The 15,603-nt window shown below is 55.7% G+C and overlaps 4 protein-coding genes across 4 annotated transcripts; 2 read left to right on the top strand and 2 right to left on the bottom strand.

Annotated features, from left to right (window-relative positions):
- Positions 1 to 234: 234 nt before the first annotated feature.
- Positions 235 to 6,125, top strand: CDEST_00541 (Putative RNA recognition motif domain, armadillo-like helical, pumilio domain-containing protein). The gene is made up of 2 exons (XM_062916700.1): positions 235 to 1,808; positions 1,873 to 6,125. Exons 1-2 carry the CDS (start codon positions 1,564 to 1,566, stop codon positions 5,234 to 5,236), a joined length of 3,609 nt encoding a protein of 1,202 aa, XP_062772751.1. The 5' UTR covers positions 235 to 1,563; the 3' UTR covers positions 5,237 to 6,125.
- Positions 5,368 to 6,121, top strand: CDEST_00542 (uncharacterized protein). The gene has a single exon (XM_062916701.1). The coding sequence runs from the start codon at positions 5,374 to 5,376 to the stop codon at positions 5,815 to 5,817; it is 444 nt and encodes a 147-aa protein (XP_062772752.1). The 5' UTR covers positions 5,368 to 5,373; the 3' UTR covers positions 5,818 to 6,121.
- A 165-nt stretch (positions 6,126 to 6,290) lies between the features above and the next one.
- CDEST_00543 (Putative Zinc finger, PHD-type, Zinc finger, FYVE/PHD-type, Zinc finger, RING/FYVE/PHD-type) lies at positions 6,291 to 11,512 on the bottom strand. Its single transcript, XM_062916702.1, has 7 exons — positions 11,379 to 11,512; positions 9,295 to 11,327; positions 8,993 to 9,086; positions 8,350 to 8,678; positions 7,802 to 8,245; positions 7,549 to 7,744; positions 6,291 to 7,490 (listed from the first exon to the last, which is right to left on the bottom strand). The coding sequence occupies exons 1-7, from the start codon at positions 11,397 to 11,399 to the stop codon at positions 7,074 to 7,076; spliced, it is 3,534 nt and encodes a 1,177-aa protein (XP_062772753.1). The 5' UTR covers positions 11,400 to 11,512; the 3' UTR covers positions 6,291 to 7,073.
- A 763-nt stretch (positions 11,513 to 12,275) lies between these two features.
- Positions 12,276 to 14,542, bottom strand: CDEST_00544 (Putative proliferation-associated protein 2G4/ARX1). The gene is made up of 4 exons (XM_062916703.1): positions 14,337 to 14,542; positions 13,808 to 13,996; positions 12,933 to 13,745; positions 12,276 to 12,867 (listed from the first exon to the last, which is right to left on the bottom strand). Exons 1-4 carry the CDS (start codon positions 14,350 to 14,352, stop codon positions 12,644 to 12,646), a joined length of 1,242 nt encoding a protein of 413 aa, XP_062772754.1. The 5' UTR covers positions 14,353 to 14,542; the 3' UTR covers positions 12,276 to 12,643.
- Positions 14,543 to 15,603: the final 1,061 nt, after the last annotated feature.

Here is a 15,603-nt window from a genome sequence, read left to right on the forward strand (position 1 = left end):
TCTGGTCCCAACTCTTCGTGCCTGAGGTGACAGTCAGGTTCTATACCCCATCCTGCTAGTCCATCAAACAATCATCAATCAATCTGCGCTACCGCAGCCGTTGACAGTCAAGCTGCGGGACGATCGATGCTGTAGGTCTGTAGGTACTACCTGCCTAGGCAAAGGGACAGTCCGCCGGTAGACTGACTGACTGGCTGACAAGCCTTGGCTGCCACCTCCGAGGCAAGGTACCTTTTCCCTGCTTCTCCTTCCCCCCCTAACAAACTGTCCTGACTGGCCAGACCTCTCTCACATCTCGTCTGGGTCTCCCCGAACTTGCACCTCCTGCACCTGCGCCTTCATGAATCACCCGCACTTTGCTCCCGTCCCCGTTCCTGTTCCTGCTCTTGCATCTGTACTCTGTACAGTACAGAGAGTACCGACAAGCCCAAGCCTCCTTTCACCGTTCCATCCATCAAACCTCCACCACCAAAACCTCAACTCACATATTTTCCTACTGCTGCTACTGCTGTTGCTGCTGTCGCTCCTCCTCTTCCTCCTCTCATCCTTTTTCTTTCCCGTTTCCCTCTCCCAGTCTACCACTTCCCACCCCCTATCCCTTTCTCCAGGCCTCAGACCCTATACTAATGAAGCCTGTATATTGAGAACGTTTAAACTTTTTGCTTCTTTCCTCTCTCTTTTTGTCTCGCTCAAAAGAACACTTGGAGGAAAGGACAGCAACCTTGGGGTTTGCCCGCGCAGCGATTCGTCGAGGAACGGACCTGGGAGCCTGAGAAACCTGATCTGTGGGAAGCCCGACCAGACGGAACAACGCAAAGCAGCTACCTACGCATCGCGCATCGCAGCACCCACATTGACCAACCCAGACCAAGCCCACCGCTAGGCTGGCTACGCGACCACAAAACGGCCACCCGACAGTGACTGGCAGGAGAAATCTTTCCATCAAACCCCCCTCCCCGGCAGCCCAAAATCGTCCAGAGCCCACTTGTCCACCCCGACATTCCTTGACCTCAACCCCCCGACCGACGTCGAACTCTCCTTTTATTTTCTCGAGCACCCAGCTGCCTTTCTGCAACCGACTGGCTGGCCTGGCGTACCTTGTAATACCTGGAATACACGCACAACCACGACTTTCAACCCTTCGACCCTTCGACGAACATTCCTTACGCAAAGATCTCTCTTCGAGTCTCCTGTTTTGCCCTCCCGCTCTCACGAACCATCAGCACACTCTGGCCACCTGCATTAAATCCACAGCTTGACAACAGATTCCCCGACAAGCCGCAGAAGACTCGCCCGCAAACGATTTCGGGAATTGACGCAAGCCCGTGCCATCACCCGTTCTCACCTTCTCTCTGTCTTGTAACCGACCCGTACCCCCGACTGTCGAATACGAGACGCTGCGGTCTCAAAGCTGTCCACAATTACATTGGGCCCAACCCTTTGCGCGTGTCCCACGTCGCCCGAGAGAGCGAGCATTGCTCAATCCGTCAACGACAGCAACGCATTGGGGAAACTCGAGTCTCGTAAATCGTCTCTGATGAGGTTCGGCCAAGATAATTGATAATGTCAACTAGATCCGATCACTTGGCCATTGGTTACCCGCCCCAATCTGCCACACAGAATCGGTCGACCTCACCCACCACCAACAATACTTCTCCCATCGATTCTGCCGCTGGTTCATCCATCAGATCTCCCTTCGGTCTACCAGGCGGCTTGAGCCACTCCAGCAAGATGGCCAGCGCCTCGCGATCAGGGGCTGGCTCTCCGTCGCACGAGATGCCCGGCTCGAGCAGGTTGTTTTCCAAGAGGTAAGCTACTTACCGCCAGTTCCTCTCGGCTACCGTAGCATTCATAGCTGACCCTCCCCTCCAGAGCCCGCGAGATTCAAGCCCAAGAAGGCGTGCCTGGACTGCCGGTAAATCCCTGGGGCGGTCCGCCGACCAGCGGCAACTCCACGCCCCTCCGCGAGAATATCCCCGAGTCACCGACTGATGGCTTTCCTGACTTTGCTCAACTCCCTACACCCGACTCCATGCCCCAGGCGAGGCGCGCTCGTGCTGGAACTGTACCCTCGCGGTTCTCCCCGGGAGGTGCCGGCAATGGCTTGCTCAGCATCCCCGCCATGGCTCCCAAGTCGTCGCGACCTACCCCGTCCCACAGCCCTTTCAAATCCTCGTCTCCTGGCCTCGAGCCGACCGAGACGGCTTCCAACAACTCCGCCTTGCTATCGCGTCTACGCGCTGGATCGATGCCTCAGAGGAGCCCATTCGCGCAGATCCCGGGCACCAGCTCGCCCTTTGGCCCCTCCATATTCAGTAGCTGGAACCCTACCGGTACCGGCCGCGACCGGGGCATGACGCTTGCGAGCATTGCTAGCATTGGCTCGACCAACGGGCCGAGCTCCCCGACCCAGTCCCAGATTTCCCGAGAAGGCGGTGGGGAGAGCGATGTTCATATGAGAACACTGGACTACCTGGGACTGGCCGAGACGCCGCAACCCCCCCGTGCCCAATTGGCAACGCCGTACATTCCGAGCTTCAACGAGTTTACTAAGGCTAACCGTTTCCGCTCGTACTCGGTCAACAACAAGGACAAATATGCCGACGAGGAGGAGGATGACTTTGAGGAAAACATGACTCTCGAGAGCCAGTATGTCGCCCACCTTCAGGATCAACTCGCGGCTACCAATGCCGCCATCCACAACCACAACCTGGCTGTTCAGGCCTTCGCGAACCAGGCCACGCGTCCCCGCGCCAGGACCGCCGGTGTTCTTGATACGCCTGGCTCTCGTCTCATGCGGACTTACATGTCTGGCAATGGTTTAGGCAACGCGGTTCCTCCTGCCGAGATCCGTCTTCCAGACGAAAAGGAGTTCGATGACCTTCCTCAAGCTGTGGCTGCCATGAACCTTGGACGGTCAAGCAGTCGCAACGCGGGTCTACTCAACGCAGAGGATCAAGGTCTCGAGGGTCCTACCAGCGCTCTGTGGCTAGGTAGCATCCCGACTTCTACCACGACATCGACCTTGACCGAAATGTTCAAGTCGTACGGTCCTATTTTGTCTGCCCGCGTTCTCACGCATAAGAATTGTGGCTTCGTCAACTTTGAACGAATGGAAAGTGCCATCACTGCCAAGGCCAGCATGAATGGCAAGGAAATCTTTCCCGGAGCTGGCCCTATTCGCATCAATTTTGCTAAGCCGCCCTCTGCCTCGAACACCCCCGGTCATGACGGAGTTTTCCCTTCACCCAGCCCCGACCCCTTCTCGAAGAACCAAGACAACTCGCACAGTGCCTCATCCGGCGCTGCCGCTGACAATGGCAGCTCGGCCGCCCAGTCAGCTAACGCTGCTCCCACTGTGCCTCCTCTGTCAGAGATGACGAGCGATATTCTGCATATCGTGAAGCAATTCCAGGCTTCTGACGAAGACACTGCCAAGATCTCTCGCAGCCTCCAATCCTCTATCCAGTTTACCAACTTTGTCGACGAGATTCCTCCCATCCGGGAGCCGGCCCACACGCGGGTTCACGATGCTCCGAGACTCCGAGACATTAGGAAGAGAATCGACAACCAGAGTTTGTCTCAGGCAGAGATTGAGACGACCGCCCTCGATATGCTGCCGGAGATCGCCGAACTCTCGTCTGACTACCTCGGCAACACTGTCGTGCAGAAGCTTTTTGAGCATTGCTCCGACGAACTCCGGGACGCTATGCTTGCTGAGATCGCTCCTCACATGGCGGAAATTGGCGTACACAAGAACGGTACTTGGGCCGCTCAGAAGATTATCGACGTCTGCAAGACTCCACATCAGATGACTTTGATTGTCGAGAATCTGCGCCCTTACACGATCCCTCTGTTCCTCGACCAGTACGGCAACTATGTTCTGCAGGGCTGCCTCAAGTTCGGCGCCCCTTTCAACGATTTTATCTTTGAGACGATGCTCAGCCGGATGTGGGAGGTGTCCCAGGGTCGCTACGGTGCCCGAGCCATGCGTGCCTGCTTAGAGAGCCACCACGCCACCAAGGAGCAGCAACGGATGCTTGCTGCCGCAATCGCCTTGCACAGCGTCCAGCTTGCCACCAACGCCAACGGAGCTCTTCTATTGACCTGGCTCCTAGACACCTGCACATTCCCCCAGCGCAGGACTGTTTTGTCACCTCAACTTGTCCCCTGTCTGGTGCACCTGTGCACCCACAAGGTCGCCTATCTCACTGTGCTGAAGGTGATTAACCAGAAGGCCGAACCCGAGGCTCGGGACACCATTCTCAAGGCTCTCTTCTTCACGCCCAACGACCAAGTCCTAGAGGCGATTCTCAGCGACCATGCCTGCGGCGCTACCCTCATTTTCAAGGTTCTCACGACTCCTTTTTTCGATGAGAGCATCCGCAGCCAGGTGGTTGAAAATGTCAAGAACGTTTTGGTGCGCATCAAAGCTCAGCCCGGTCAAGGCTACAAGCGCTTGATGGACGAAGTTGGCTTGTCTACTCGCAACAGCGGCGGTGGCGGGCGTGACCACGGGCACGGCAACTCCAACAACAACAGCAACAACAACAGCGGCAGCAACAGCGGCAGCAACAATGAGCAGCGGCAGCGACCGGCTTCCCGACAGGCCAGTATGAGCAACCATCATCAACAGGCGGCCCACATGAACAAGCAGCAGTACTACAACCCGTTGAACTCGTCTGCCAACGCCTCCAACTACGAGTTGGGCTTCGGCGCCCAGCGCAGCGAACCTGCCGATGCGAGCATGCCACCTTTCCCTTCGTATGGTGTCCAGAACGCAATGTACAATCAATCGAATTCCCCGATGCCGACCCCCGCGAACTTGCAGCAGCTGCAATACCAGCAGAACATGCTCAACCGCGCAACGCCTCCTGTCAACAACTTCTTCCCCCCAATGCAGGCAGGCTTCGGCGGCTACAGCAGCAGCCCGAGTCCATCGATCGATCAGTACCGCGGCCAGAATTTGGCCAACGGCAGCCCTATCCAGCCGCCGGCAAGCCAGCTCCCTCAGATGCCTCCTGGCCAAACCCCGTACGCACCCCCCGGCTTTGGTATGAACATGGGCATGACGGGCTACGGCGGCTACGGCAACATGGGGGCCATGCAGAGCATGGCGTATATGCAGCAGGAGCAAGTCAATGGAAGACGTGGCCGAGTAAGCCAATCCCCATTCGCATCCCAGCAGCAGCAGCAGCAGCAGCAACAGTTTCAGCGAAACCAGTGGCAAGACTGACACGAATGCTCAGAGATGATTCAAACGTTGTTTGCACATACGAATTGCTGGTCGGAGACGGTCTGACTGGCTCATGCCGCTCTTTTGTTTTGTTCAAGGATGGCTTAGTACGGTATCGGCACAGGAGTTTGGTGGATATGGATCGTCATGTAAGAATGTTTGCAGGAGTACACGCCGTCCGATGTGTGAGGAAAATGCACAAGCCACTCCAGATGAGGAGGAGGCCATGTCTCGATGATAGACAGGGCAACATCATGAAGCTGCTCCGCCCGAAATTAGCGGGCGCAGCAACGAGAGGGTTTATATTTTTGCTTCACTTAGGGCTCCAACGGCTCATCGTTACTTCTTCCTCCTTCCTGTCCTTTTTGCTTCTAAACACATGCGGAAGTTTCTATGCACTTTCCACTGCTACCCTCACCTCGCATGTGGTGGCGTGGTATATAGAAAACCTCGAGGGTCGGCCCAGATGTTCTGGGGCCCCTCGCAAGGAAGTCAGACGCCGAAAACCTTGCGTTTTACCATCTGAAGTTGATGTTCGTCACAAGGTGCTATTAGAGACGAGCCCTTTAGGTGGTACCTGATCTGGTCAAGGCAAGGTATACCATGGGTACTACCTTGAAGAGAAGGAGGATTCTGGTCATGTCGCATTGTGTCGGTCGGTCGGTCGGTCGGTCATGCATTGGTTCGTGGGTGGAATCACTACCGTCACCAATCTCACCTCACGTTGCGTTGCAAGGTTGAGTTTCATTAGACAAGCATAGTTACAATAGTATCGTTAGTTGACTTTATCGTAAAAGCTAGTTATTATCCCACACGTTCATTGCCCCCACACACGCTAGGTCTGAGGTCTTGGCACCAAGGTGACCGAGATAGAGACAATGGAATGGGGATGAGGACAATTTGAGGGATATCCGGCAAAGGCCTTACAAGTCACACGTACGACGGCATCGATGAGAGGGACAATGACGGTATATCTTATGCGGTGTAGCATTCTATGTGATACCCAGGTGAGCTCTCTCACTCTCTCTCTTCCACCCGCCCGCCTGCCTCGACCTCGCTCGCCCACCAACGACGAATTTACACCATCGGTTCCCGCTGTCGGAAGCCTCACTTTCGGCTGCTCTGCCCCCGCCCTTCTAAAAACGAGAGAAGCCTCCTTGGCTCTCCCTCCTCTGTCCACTGGTCCAAAGAGAGAAATAAGAGAACAGGTTAGAAGAAAAGCGTATGATACAAAATGAGGCAGAATAAGTGAGAAAAGGGGGAAACAAGATCAGACAAGGAAAAGGCTGCTACCTCCATACCCTTTGCCTGTTCCTCATTCCCGCCCCTGCCCCGCCCTCCTCCAATACAGGCCAGATAACCAGGTGGCCGTAACAAGCACACACATCCATCGTGTTGCTTGCGCTCGCTCATTTGTTTGTCTTCGTTCTGCTTGCAGACCCAATTAGAGGGTGTGTTGGGAGAGGGAAAATCTAACCTTCCCCCGCAGCGCTTGGGACCCATGAGATAATTGGATCCCCCTTCTCAATAGCTGATTGTGTGATCTGTGTCTCTATCCACCGGCCTCCTGGCCGGTTGTTCTTTCGGTTCGATCGCTAATGATGTGCTTCCTCCAAACTCCAGATCCTGGTGGGGTTCGTGTCTTGGGGAATCAACTGAACGATAAGGGAAAAAGACGAATAGAAAAAAGGAAAAATCCATGATCGATAGGCAGCATAGCATGCCCCACAGTGGCTCATGAGGGACACCATGCCGTTCCAAGAACTGCGTATCAACACATCTTGGTGCTAAATTAATGTTTTGTAGGGCATGCTCTGGGTCGCTCGACATCAATGGCCTAATCAATATCCATGATGGGCACATCGTCGTCGTTTGTGTCGTTAGGCACGTCTTGAGATGACTTCTCACCCAAGCTGTTGAAAGTCTCTGGATTGTCCTGGGTGGTGGTTGCAGGTGTAGGCAAGTCGGCAGGAGGCTCAACAGACTCATTCTTCATAGAGGGAATATCGCCCTGAGCGCTTTCGGCGCCGTCATTATCGCCGCCGCCAAGTGTGTTTTGGCAACCCTTAGCGCTGTGTGCACCAGCATCCGGCTGACTGGCTCCAAGTAGGCCTCTGATTCTGTTGGACATTGCGTCCATCTGGGCCAGCATTGCCTGAAGACTTTGTCTGTCTGCATCACTAATTTCGCCGCAGGCAAAATTGTCAGCACTGCCGCGTGCTATAAGAGAGAGCATAGCTGGATCAGCAGTTGTCTAAGAGTATGTCAGTTGTGAGTACTGCTGAGTAGTTTGTAAACACAATGTCACCTACCAGCAAGGCCTGCATGAGATCGTCAAGCTTAGTATTTGGCTGGCTGGATGCCAATTCAACCAAGTTGAGTGCTGTCTGCTGCTCCACACGCGAACGAGTGTCCAGGGACAGAGTGACTGGCTGTGGCTGTGGCGGTGGCTGGGTATTGACTGAAGTCGGTGAACTATTGATGTAGCCAGCACCATCTTTTCGAAGCCTGCATGATCGTTAGTATTCTTAGTTGTCTACAGACAAAATCATAGAGCAAACTGACTGAGAAATGAAGTCGAGGACTATGCCTTTGGCAGGTAACTTGTATACACGGCCAAAAGTCTTCACGTCATTCCAGCCTGTCGCTTCATCCTCAGACTCTTCATCTTCAATCTCAATGATGCCATTGTTCTTCATGCCACGGCTGAAGGCTGGGGTGATGGCAGGAGCTCCTTTGATCTTCCGGAAGCGGTGAGCAGGTGCAAGTTCTTTGGGCAACTCAGCCAATAGATCGTCTGCGTGCATCGGGCAACGCCATGTCCGCAAAACAGGCGGGATTGCCAGGGGAGGGTCAAGGCAGTCCAAATGCCAGTAAAGGCTGCATTGACTACAGGGAAGGATGGCACGATTGTCGGCTGCTGGGTGTTGGCAATTATGGCAGAGAACAGCAGAGCCATCTCCATCCCGAATCTTGAAGAAGTCTGGGGTTTCTTCATACCCTTTCTTCCTGCGGCAATTGTCAGCTGATCCAGATCCCAACAATGAAGATGAATTCCAGGATGAGACATCGCTAGAATCATCGAATGACCAAGACTGAGGTTCGTCACTTACTTGGGCTTAGTCGGCACCACGATATCCTCATACTCGCCCTCAGGACCGACCTTGACGCCCTCAAAGTACACCTGAACACGGTGAGGCAGCTTGAAGGCTCGAGGATTGGTCTTCTCCAGACTGTTTAGCAAACCGCCAAAGGCACCCTGGTGATCGAGGACCCTGGCCGGGTATCTGTTGCTGGAACAGACATTGCAAAACCACTCCTCGGGGAGGGTGTCGCCCAGGCCAAGGTCAACACACTCGAAATGAAACGATCTGGAACAATTTTCGCAGCAGACGAGATCCCCGACACCACCGCACGCTGAGCAATAGTCGTCGTTCTCGTCCTGGTGGAGCTCATCAGCAATGCACATACATGTGGGAAAGGCAGGGCGCGAGAAATGAGTAGGAGAGTGCGTGGTGGCCAGCTGGCAAAAACGAGAGGCCGGGGAGGGGGGGCGGCTGGCCGCTAAACTCAGTATCCCAATGGAGGTGCGCCTTGGCCCACGAAATCCACGCTGTCCTTACAGGCCGCCGAATGCTCCTGTGCACCCACCATGCCGCCATCGTCCCCCAAGGACTGGCTGTGCTTTTGGCGAAAGCATCCCGCAAGATTGCATTCCAGCTACTGAAAGCAATTGAGTGTGAAATTTCTGCTTACCTGGTTCGTTGGGCCTCCGTTGACCGTGGATGCACCGCCCTCGCCGCTAGCTCGGGGCACACCAGCCGCGGTTCCTCCCTTCTTCTTCATAGGCCTGCAAAGACGCGTCAGTATTCCAGCTTCGATTGTGCGAGTGAGTCGGGATGATATTTTGATCGCGGAACGATGAGAGGGCTGCAGTGCGACGCTGTCCAGCTCGCCAGCCACCGCAGCCGCTCTCTTCCGACGACACCGTACCGCCACGCGTCGATGTCAAGGCCAAGGAAAATCGTGATGAGCCAGGGGGTTAAGAAGAGACTCACGAAGTTTTGATGCGCAGACCAGTCCGCTGCTTCTTCGTTGGACGAAGGTTTGTAGGCGTCGCAGCCCTGGAGCTCGCCGTTGGCGTGATGTCTCCGAGGAATGACGGCGCGGTCGGAGAGCTGGTGCTGTCAATCTCGTCGTGAGTCCTCTTGGCCGATCTCGTGGTCCTCGTGCTCAGGATCAGATTGAGGCTCGGGTTAGGAGCGGGCGTACGGGTCGACTTGCGCAGGTTCACTGCTGGCGACGAGGCAGCCACGGAACCGGCCCTGCTTCTCATGTCCGATCCGCGGATGTGGCTCTCGGGCTGGGGCGTCTGGCTGATGGTACTATCGCGTGCATTTCTTCTGCGTACGGAGGTTGCATCATCGCTCTGCAATACGCGGGGAGCCTTGTCCTTGTTGCCGTTCTTCTTGCCAGCCGGCTTCGATGGTGGTGCCGTCGACGAAAGGTTGGGGAAGATGGGCGAAGAAAGTCGACCAGGCATGTTGCCAGCCCCTGCAGCTTGAGATATGTTTGGGGGGAGGGTGGGTGAGTTTGGGTTGGATGCGTCAGACACGCTCGTCTTAGCAGCGACGGATCTGCCGCGTCTCTTCATTGGCTGGAGGTCGATTGGTGGTGGTGCGCTGGTCGAGGTGGCCTCGGTGTCGGCGACAGCGGCCGTGGCAGGCGTCTTGGCACTGTGAGGGCGACTGTGGCTGTCCCCTTGCTGGCATCCAGCGGGGACGGGCGGAGAGCTGGGAGAAGGTGAGTCGGGGGGCAGCGACGGAGACGCTGAGAGCTCCGACAGCGACGAGTCGCTGCTTGCAGAGTCCCTCCGGGCGCGCTTGCGCGACGGCGTCGTGGGGGCCATGGTCGTCTCAGCCGCCAGTAGGGTAGACTCGTCGTCCAGGTCCATTTCGTCGAGGGAAGATTCCGATGCCTTGCTGTGTTTGCCAAAAATTTTAGTCGGCGTGACTTCCTGATCCTCGGACTTGACAAGGAGGTGGCCGTAAGGTGCCGGCTTAGGCTTGTGAGGGGTGAAGCGAGAGACGGTGGAAGGGGGTACAAAATAGTAGCAAGCCTGGTTATCCTTCTTGCCTTCTCTCTTTTTGTTCTCGATAAGGCGCGAAAACTCGTCGAGAGTGTCTTCGTCGGCTTTTTGGTTGTAGACGTCCTCCAGCATGGACAGGAAGTCTGGGTCGGAAGAATTTTCGTCGTAGAGGGTCCGGAGTGCCCACGCAGTGGGATAGCGATAGTGCCGGAGCGCTTCGTTGACGGCGACCTCGACGGCCTTTTCGACAAGCTCCCTGTTCTCGGATGTCGGTTCTGAAGGCTGCACGGCGTCGCTAGAGGGCACTACTTGACGAACCGACGATGATGCGCGATGACCTACCGAGGAGCGCGACAGGCTTTTCTGTGAGGCAGATGCACGGCGACCCAGGCCCTTTCCAGTGGCTGCTTTGGGCGTGTAGTCCTCGTCCTCTTCGTCGTCATACAGGCCACGAGCAGGCAGAATTTTTTTCGAAACTTTCTGAACCGCGGCAGGAGGTGGTGGTGAAGGCGATGGAAGGAACGAGGGTGGTGTTTCTGAGCGCTTTGCTGCTGCTGCCGCCGCCGCACCTGCCGCACCTGCCGCACCTTCCGTACCTGCCGCCGCCGCCGCCGCCGCCGAACTTGCTGAGCTCGACTTTAGGATGATCTTCCTGACGGGTCCCGCGCCATCCTGGCCCTGCTTCTTCGTCGCCTGTGCTTTAGGAAGGGACCCGAGGGGCGCCATGTTCTCCGTGACGCCGTATCGCACCATTCCAGCCTCCTCGAAGCTTGGCTTGCTTTGCACCGTCGGCTCCAACCATTTCTGCATGAAGGTCCTCGAGGCCTCGCTCGTCCCATTGGCTTTCTTGGCTGGTTCCGTTCCTCCGTTGGCGTGCTGGTGCGGGCTGGAGAATCGCGACCGCGTGGCTCTCGTGCTTGTGGGCATCATGACAGCTGGGCTCTCGAGGGCCCCTGACCTCCTCGCCTTCGACCAGACAGGCAAACGCTCCGACTCGGACGCCTGCAATCGCGTTAGTTCGTGTCTTTGTTCTGTGGTGTGAATCATGACTACTTCTCTGGTCTTTGAAGGCATTCAGCGATTGTTCCAGGCGCGTTCCCTCCACTTTGCGACGCGAAGGACTTGGGGAGATGGAGGGATGGGGAGAAAAGGGTGTTCAAGCAGCGGGAAGGGACCTCGAGGATTTTCGGAGACAATGGGCTGGACTGGGGGGGTTAGAGCTACGAAGCTAGGTACCTCCAGTGGAAGTTACTCCTGGGCGATACCTCTTGGGCGGGCGCACGCAAGTCAGTCACAGCGCTCTTGGGTCACCCTTAGCTCAGAGCCACAGCACAATACCACCAAGCTCACTGGTGGCCCGGTGACTTACACACACTTTTCTTACGCGTTGGCATCGGCCAAGCTGTCTTTCTTCGCCTGTCTCCCAAACCAAGATGGATGCCTCGAAGATGTCACTCGATAGGACGGTACTCGATCTTTGTCTACAATATCATTCGTAAGCATGCGGGGATAACTACAGATACTTGTCGGCCAGTGCTCGCCCCCGCTGGGCTTTCGAGATGAAGCGTCTTCGCCTCCAAAGGGGCTGGTTCTGCAGGAACTCACCAGACATTCGCCATCCATGCGGCGGGTCTCTGCCGTATTGACGACGACGACGACCAGGGGGGCGCGACAACGGGCGACACGAACCTCTGGAATTGGCCAATTTTGTTCCACTCATCCTTCTCGTGGCTCGCTCTGTTCCCCCGGCCGACGGCATCTCCTGGCGTGTTCGGTCTCATCGACTTTGCCCCCCTGTCATCCTTCACACTCTATTTCTCTGGTTCTCGAGACACCAGCACCCTGCCAAGAATAGCAGGAAAAGGCAACGATTTCTCTCGTCCCGAATGCTAGTAGGCGGCCAAATCGTGAGGGGATTGATTCTGCAGTCGGTCGTGTTCTCAAAGGTCTGAGATGCAAAAAGCGTAGATGACTTGTCTTTGTTTGGCGGCAGGCTTTAAACCTCTATGCTATCAAACGAACCAGCCGACCAGTTGGATGCTACCTAGGCTGCTCGTACGGCCGGTGGGCCGGCTGAAGCTTCAGAAGAGCGAGCCGCTCCTCGGCATTCCGATGAGCAGCTGCGCAGCCAGCCAACCATCCAACTCTGCAGAGCGAGCGTTCCTGTATCCGGCCTCATCCTGGCAATGGCCCCCTATCGACTGCCCCAGCAGCAGAATCACACATTTGATTTTCACGACAAAAAATTGTGGTTGTAAAATCGGGCCGCCCCCCGTTGCTCCTCTCATTGACAGTCATCGCCGTTTCCTACTTTCGGCTTACTCTTCGTCGCTGTCCTCTTCCTCATCACCTCCTGCGGCGGCCTTCTTCGCGGGCTTCTTCTTCTTCTTGTTCTTGTTCTTGCTCTTTCCCGTATTTCTGGAAAGGGGCTGCTCCAAGATCTTAAGAATCTCCTCGTCCTCAATCTTCTTGTCCGACTTGACCTTGTTGAGGTCCAGAGCAGGGGGGGCACCGAGCTTGGTAATGCCGTTCTTGGTGATGGCTGCAAATGTGTTAGTACTTTGATCATTGAAGCTGTGCAGACAGGCTCGAAAGGAATTTTCTTACCAATGGTCGAGAGGTAGCGGGCGACGGGGGAGTTGTCCTTGTCACCAACAACCTCGTATGCGCGGAAGACGTTGCCGCGGACACACTCGACAACACCAGACTTGGCGTCGCGCTCATCCTCAAGCTGCCGCAGGCTGAAGGGGAAAGTGCCGAACTTCTTCTGGACCTCGGAGAGAATCTTGCGGGAAGTCGGGCGCTTGAGGCCGTAGTTGGTGGTGGTGCGACGGTGCAGAGTGGTTCTCTGGTCGTACGTCTTGATCTTGCCGGCGCCCAAGCTCACGCCCATCTCGACACCCCAAACCTCACCAATCTCGGGAACGCCATCGCCCTTGGTGCCCTCGGCGGGGGCAAGAACAATCTTCTTCTTGCCCTCGATCTCGTTGCGCTCAAAGAGCCATGAGGTGGTGCTCTCGACGAGGTTGCAGTCGTAAGACTTGACAACCTTCTCGAGCAAGCTGGTAATCTTCTGCTGGGTGGGAGCCTTGGCAGACGCGGCCTTGGCCTTCTCCTCGTCGGTGCCGGAAGCGAGCAGACCGGGTGGGATCATCAACCGGAGGAGCAGCTCGTTGGCGTAGTAGTTGGCGAGGATCAGGTCGGCAGAGCGGCCAGTGATCTCCTCGCCGGACTTGTCCTTGTTGGCTGCGATGACGGTGTCACAGACGATGGAGCCAAAGCCATCGATCTGAGCACCGAGCTGGATCTTGATTGGCTCGCCCTCCTTGATCTCAGCGTTGGCCTCGGCCTCATCGGTGGTGAGCGGGGTGTACGGCGTCACGAAGGAAGCTGGGGAGACGGTGGTAGGGTGGGAAAAGCCTGCACAGCGCGATCCGAGTCAGCCATTGCTTACAGCAGTCAGTCGACGGGGAGAGACGGACCCTTGTTGACCTTCTTTCCGCGGTAGACCTTGGCAAGCTCCTCCTCGATGAGCTTGTCACCCTTCTCGCAGATGGCAACGATCTTCTCGCCAGGAACGATGAGCTCGGCGACAGCAGCCAAGACCTTCTCAGAGATCTGAGCGGCGGTCTTGTACTTGGTGAGCGTGTCGGGGTTGTTAAGGGTGTAGTCTATGACACTGTTAGCCATTGTTTGCTGCGTGTCGGGCCCATGACGAGGATGCGGCTCGAGTCTCCCGAGTCTCGTGGCTCAAGAAGAGCCACCCATTTGCTTTTGCATTGTTTGTCTTGGGTGGTAGCGGGGTAGCAACAGCGAAGGCTATTTTGGAGTATGTGTGACGCAAATGCAATAGGAGCATGAGCAGAATAGCACGAGTGGGAGCAGCAGTGGGAGCAGCAGTAGGAGCAGCAGCAATGGCAGCAGCCAGCCAGCCACCGCCGCCGCCGCCGCGTCGTCGTCGAGGGGGAGGGGCAAGCAGGAGAGCTACAACAAGGAAAGCAAGGTACCAACCGATTTCCTCCGACATCTTGGCGGTATTTTCTGGGGGGGGTTGACTAGAAAATCAAAGGGATATCTCAACGATTGTGATGCACCGGTCCAGATCTCGAGGGACTGAACTTTGGAAAAGAGATGCAGGTGTAGTGCAAAGTCGGTTGTGGTCTGGCGCAAGTATTTTGACGACAAATACGACGATTTTCAGGGCGGGGAAGGAGGGGCTCATTGCTGTTTGTGGGTGCTCGGGCAGGTCAAGGTCGTGCGGGTGCAGACAGGTCCAGTTTGGCATTCCAAGGCTCAACGCGTGATGTACCGACCTACCTACGGTGGAGAACTTTTGTGCAAGGATCGCTTAAAATCCCCTTACGTAGCAGGCACATACCTGCCCACCTAGGTGTGTACAGCTCTAGGAGGAGCTCGCTGCCATTTTATCCTTGCTTTATGCAGGATAAAATGGGTTTTTTTTAGGGCGCCGTCTTGACTTATGCGTTTTACATCTGGCGGGTCGCTGTGGTGAAATTTACCTGAGCATGCAACGGTCGTGAGGTCATAGGGAGAGGGATATTTGGCTCGGGTCTTGAGGTGTCTCGGCTTAATCGGAAGCTCGTCGCGGAAGTATCGCGAAAGCAAGCCTTCCGCACAACCCTTTGAGGGTCTCGCGCTATTTGCAGCCTGCGAAAGCTCGGGCATTATCTTTACCGACCGGTTTGACAGTCACACTGCTTGACATCTGCGAGGAGGGAGTTGACGGCTTGAGTGCCCTCGTTGTTGTACACCAATCGCTGGCAGTGCACATTCACCGCTGCATCCCTAAATACTGATGATGCACCCATAGTGACTGGTACAGAGTCCATGGAGCCTGTTCATTGCATTAATTGGTCAGAGAGAAACAGATCAGGACGAGAAGACTAATGAGATTAACCAATTGAAAATGTCTTCAGTTATGTTAAGTAGTTCTTCCTAAGGTGCCATTCAGACAGCCACACCCGATGTTAAGGTAATCCCAAGTGTGGCGCTTCTGAGGCGGTGCATGTCCAAATACGGATGAGACGCTTAGAACGCGCTCGGGTCGTGAGTACTGAGGACATGCTTGGGGCGGCCAGATGCATGTGGAGGAACTGTGATGTATAGCTGCGACTGACTTGCGTGTAAAGGTACATGTGGTGCTTTACTTGGAAATTTTACACTGCTATTGGCGCCAACTTGAACTCTCATGGAAGCCTGGCATTGGCCAGTTGGCACTAACATGGATAAGTCTCTCATCCATAGCTGCCACCACCTT

This window comes from Colletotrichum destructivum, chromosome 1 (assembly GCF_034447905.1).
Source record: "Colletotrichum destructivum chromosome 1, complete sequence".
Classification (NCBI taxonomy): Eukaryota; Fungi; Ascomycota; class Sordariomycetes; order Glomerellales; family Glomerellaceae; genus Colletotrichum; species Colletotrichum destructivum.

Bases quoted from the DNA above. Each gene is read 5' to 3' on its own strand.
- CDEST_00541 (XM_062916700.1), top strand. From the start codon at position 1,564: ATGTCAACTAGATCCGATCACTTGGCCATTGGTTACCCGCCCCAATCT. The intron at 1,809-1,872 runs GTAAGCTACTTA...CCTCCCCTCCAG, and splicing joins AGCAGGTTGTTTTCCAAGAG to AGCCCGCGAGATTCAAGCCC.
- CDEST_00542 (XM_062916701.1), top strand. From the start codon at position 5,374: ATGGATCGTCATGTAAGAATGTTTGCAGGAGTACACGCCGTCCGATGT.
- CDEST_00543 (XM_062916702.1), bottom strand. From the start codon at position 11,399: ATGCCTTCAAAGACCAGAGAA. The intron at 9,087-9,294 runs GTGAGTCTCTTC...GCGTCTTTGCAG, and splicing joins GGTCTGCGCATCAAAACTTC to GCCTATGAAGAAGAAGGGAG. The intron at 7,491-7,548 runs GTAGGTGACATT...ACATACTCTTAG, and splicing joins ATCTCATGCAGGCCTTGCTG to ACAACTGCTGATCCAGCTAT.
- CDEST_00544 (XM_062916703.1), bottom strand. The intron at 13,746-13,807 runs GTCCGTCTCTCC...CGCGCTGTGCAG, and splicing joins CGGAAAGAAGGTCAACAAGG to GCTTTTCCCACCCTACCACC. The intron at 12,868-12,932 runs GTAAGAAAATTC...ACACATTTGCAG, and splicing joins CCGCTACCTCTCGACCATTG to CCATCACCAAGAACGGCATT.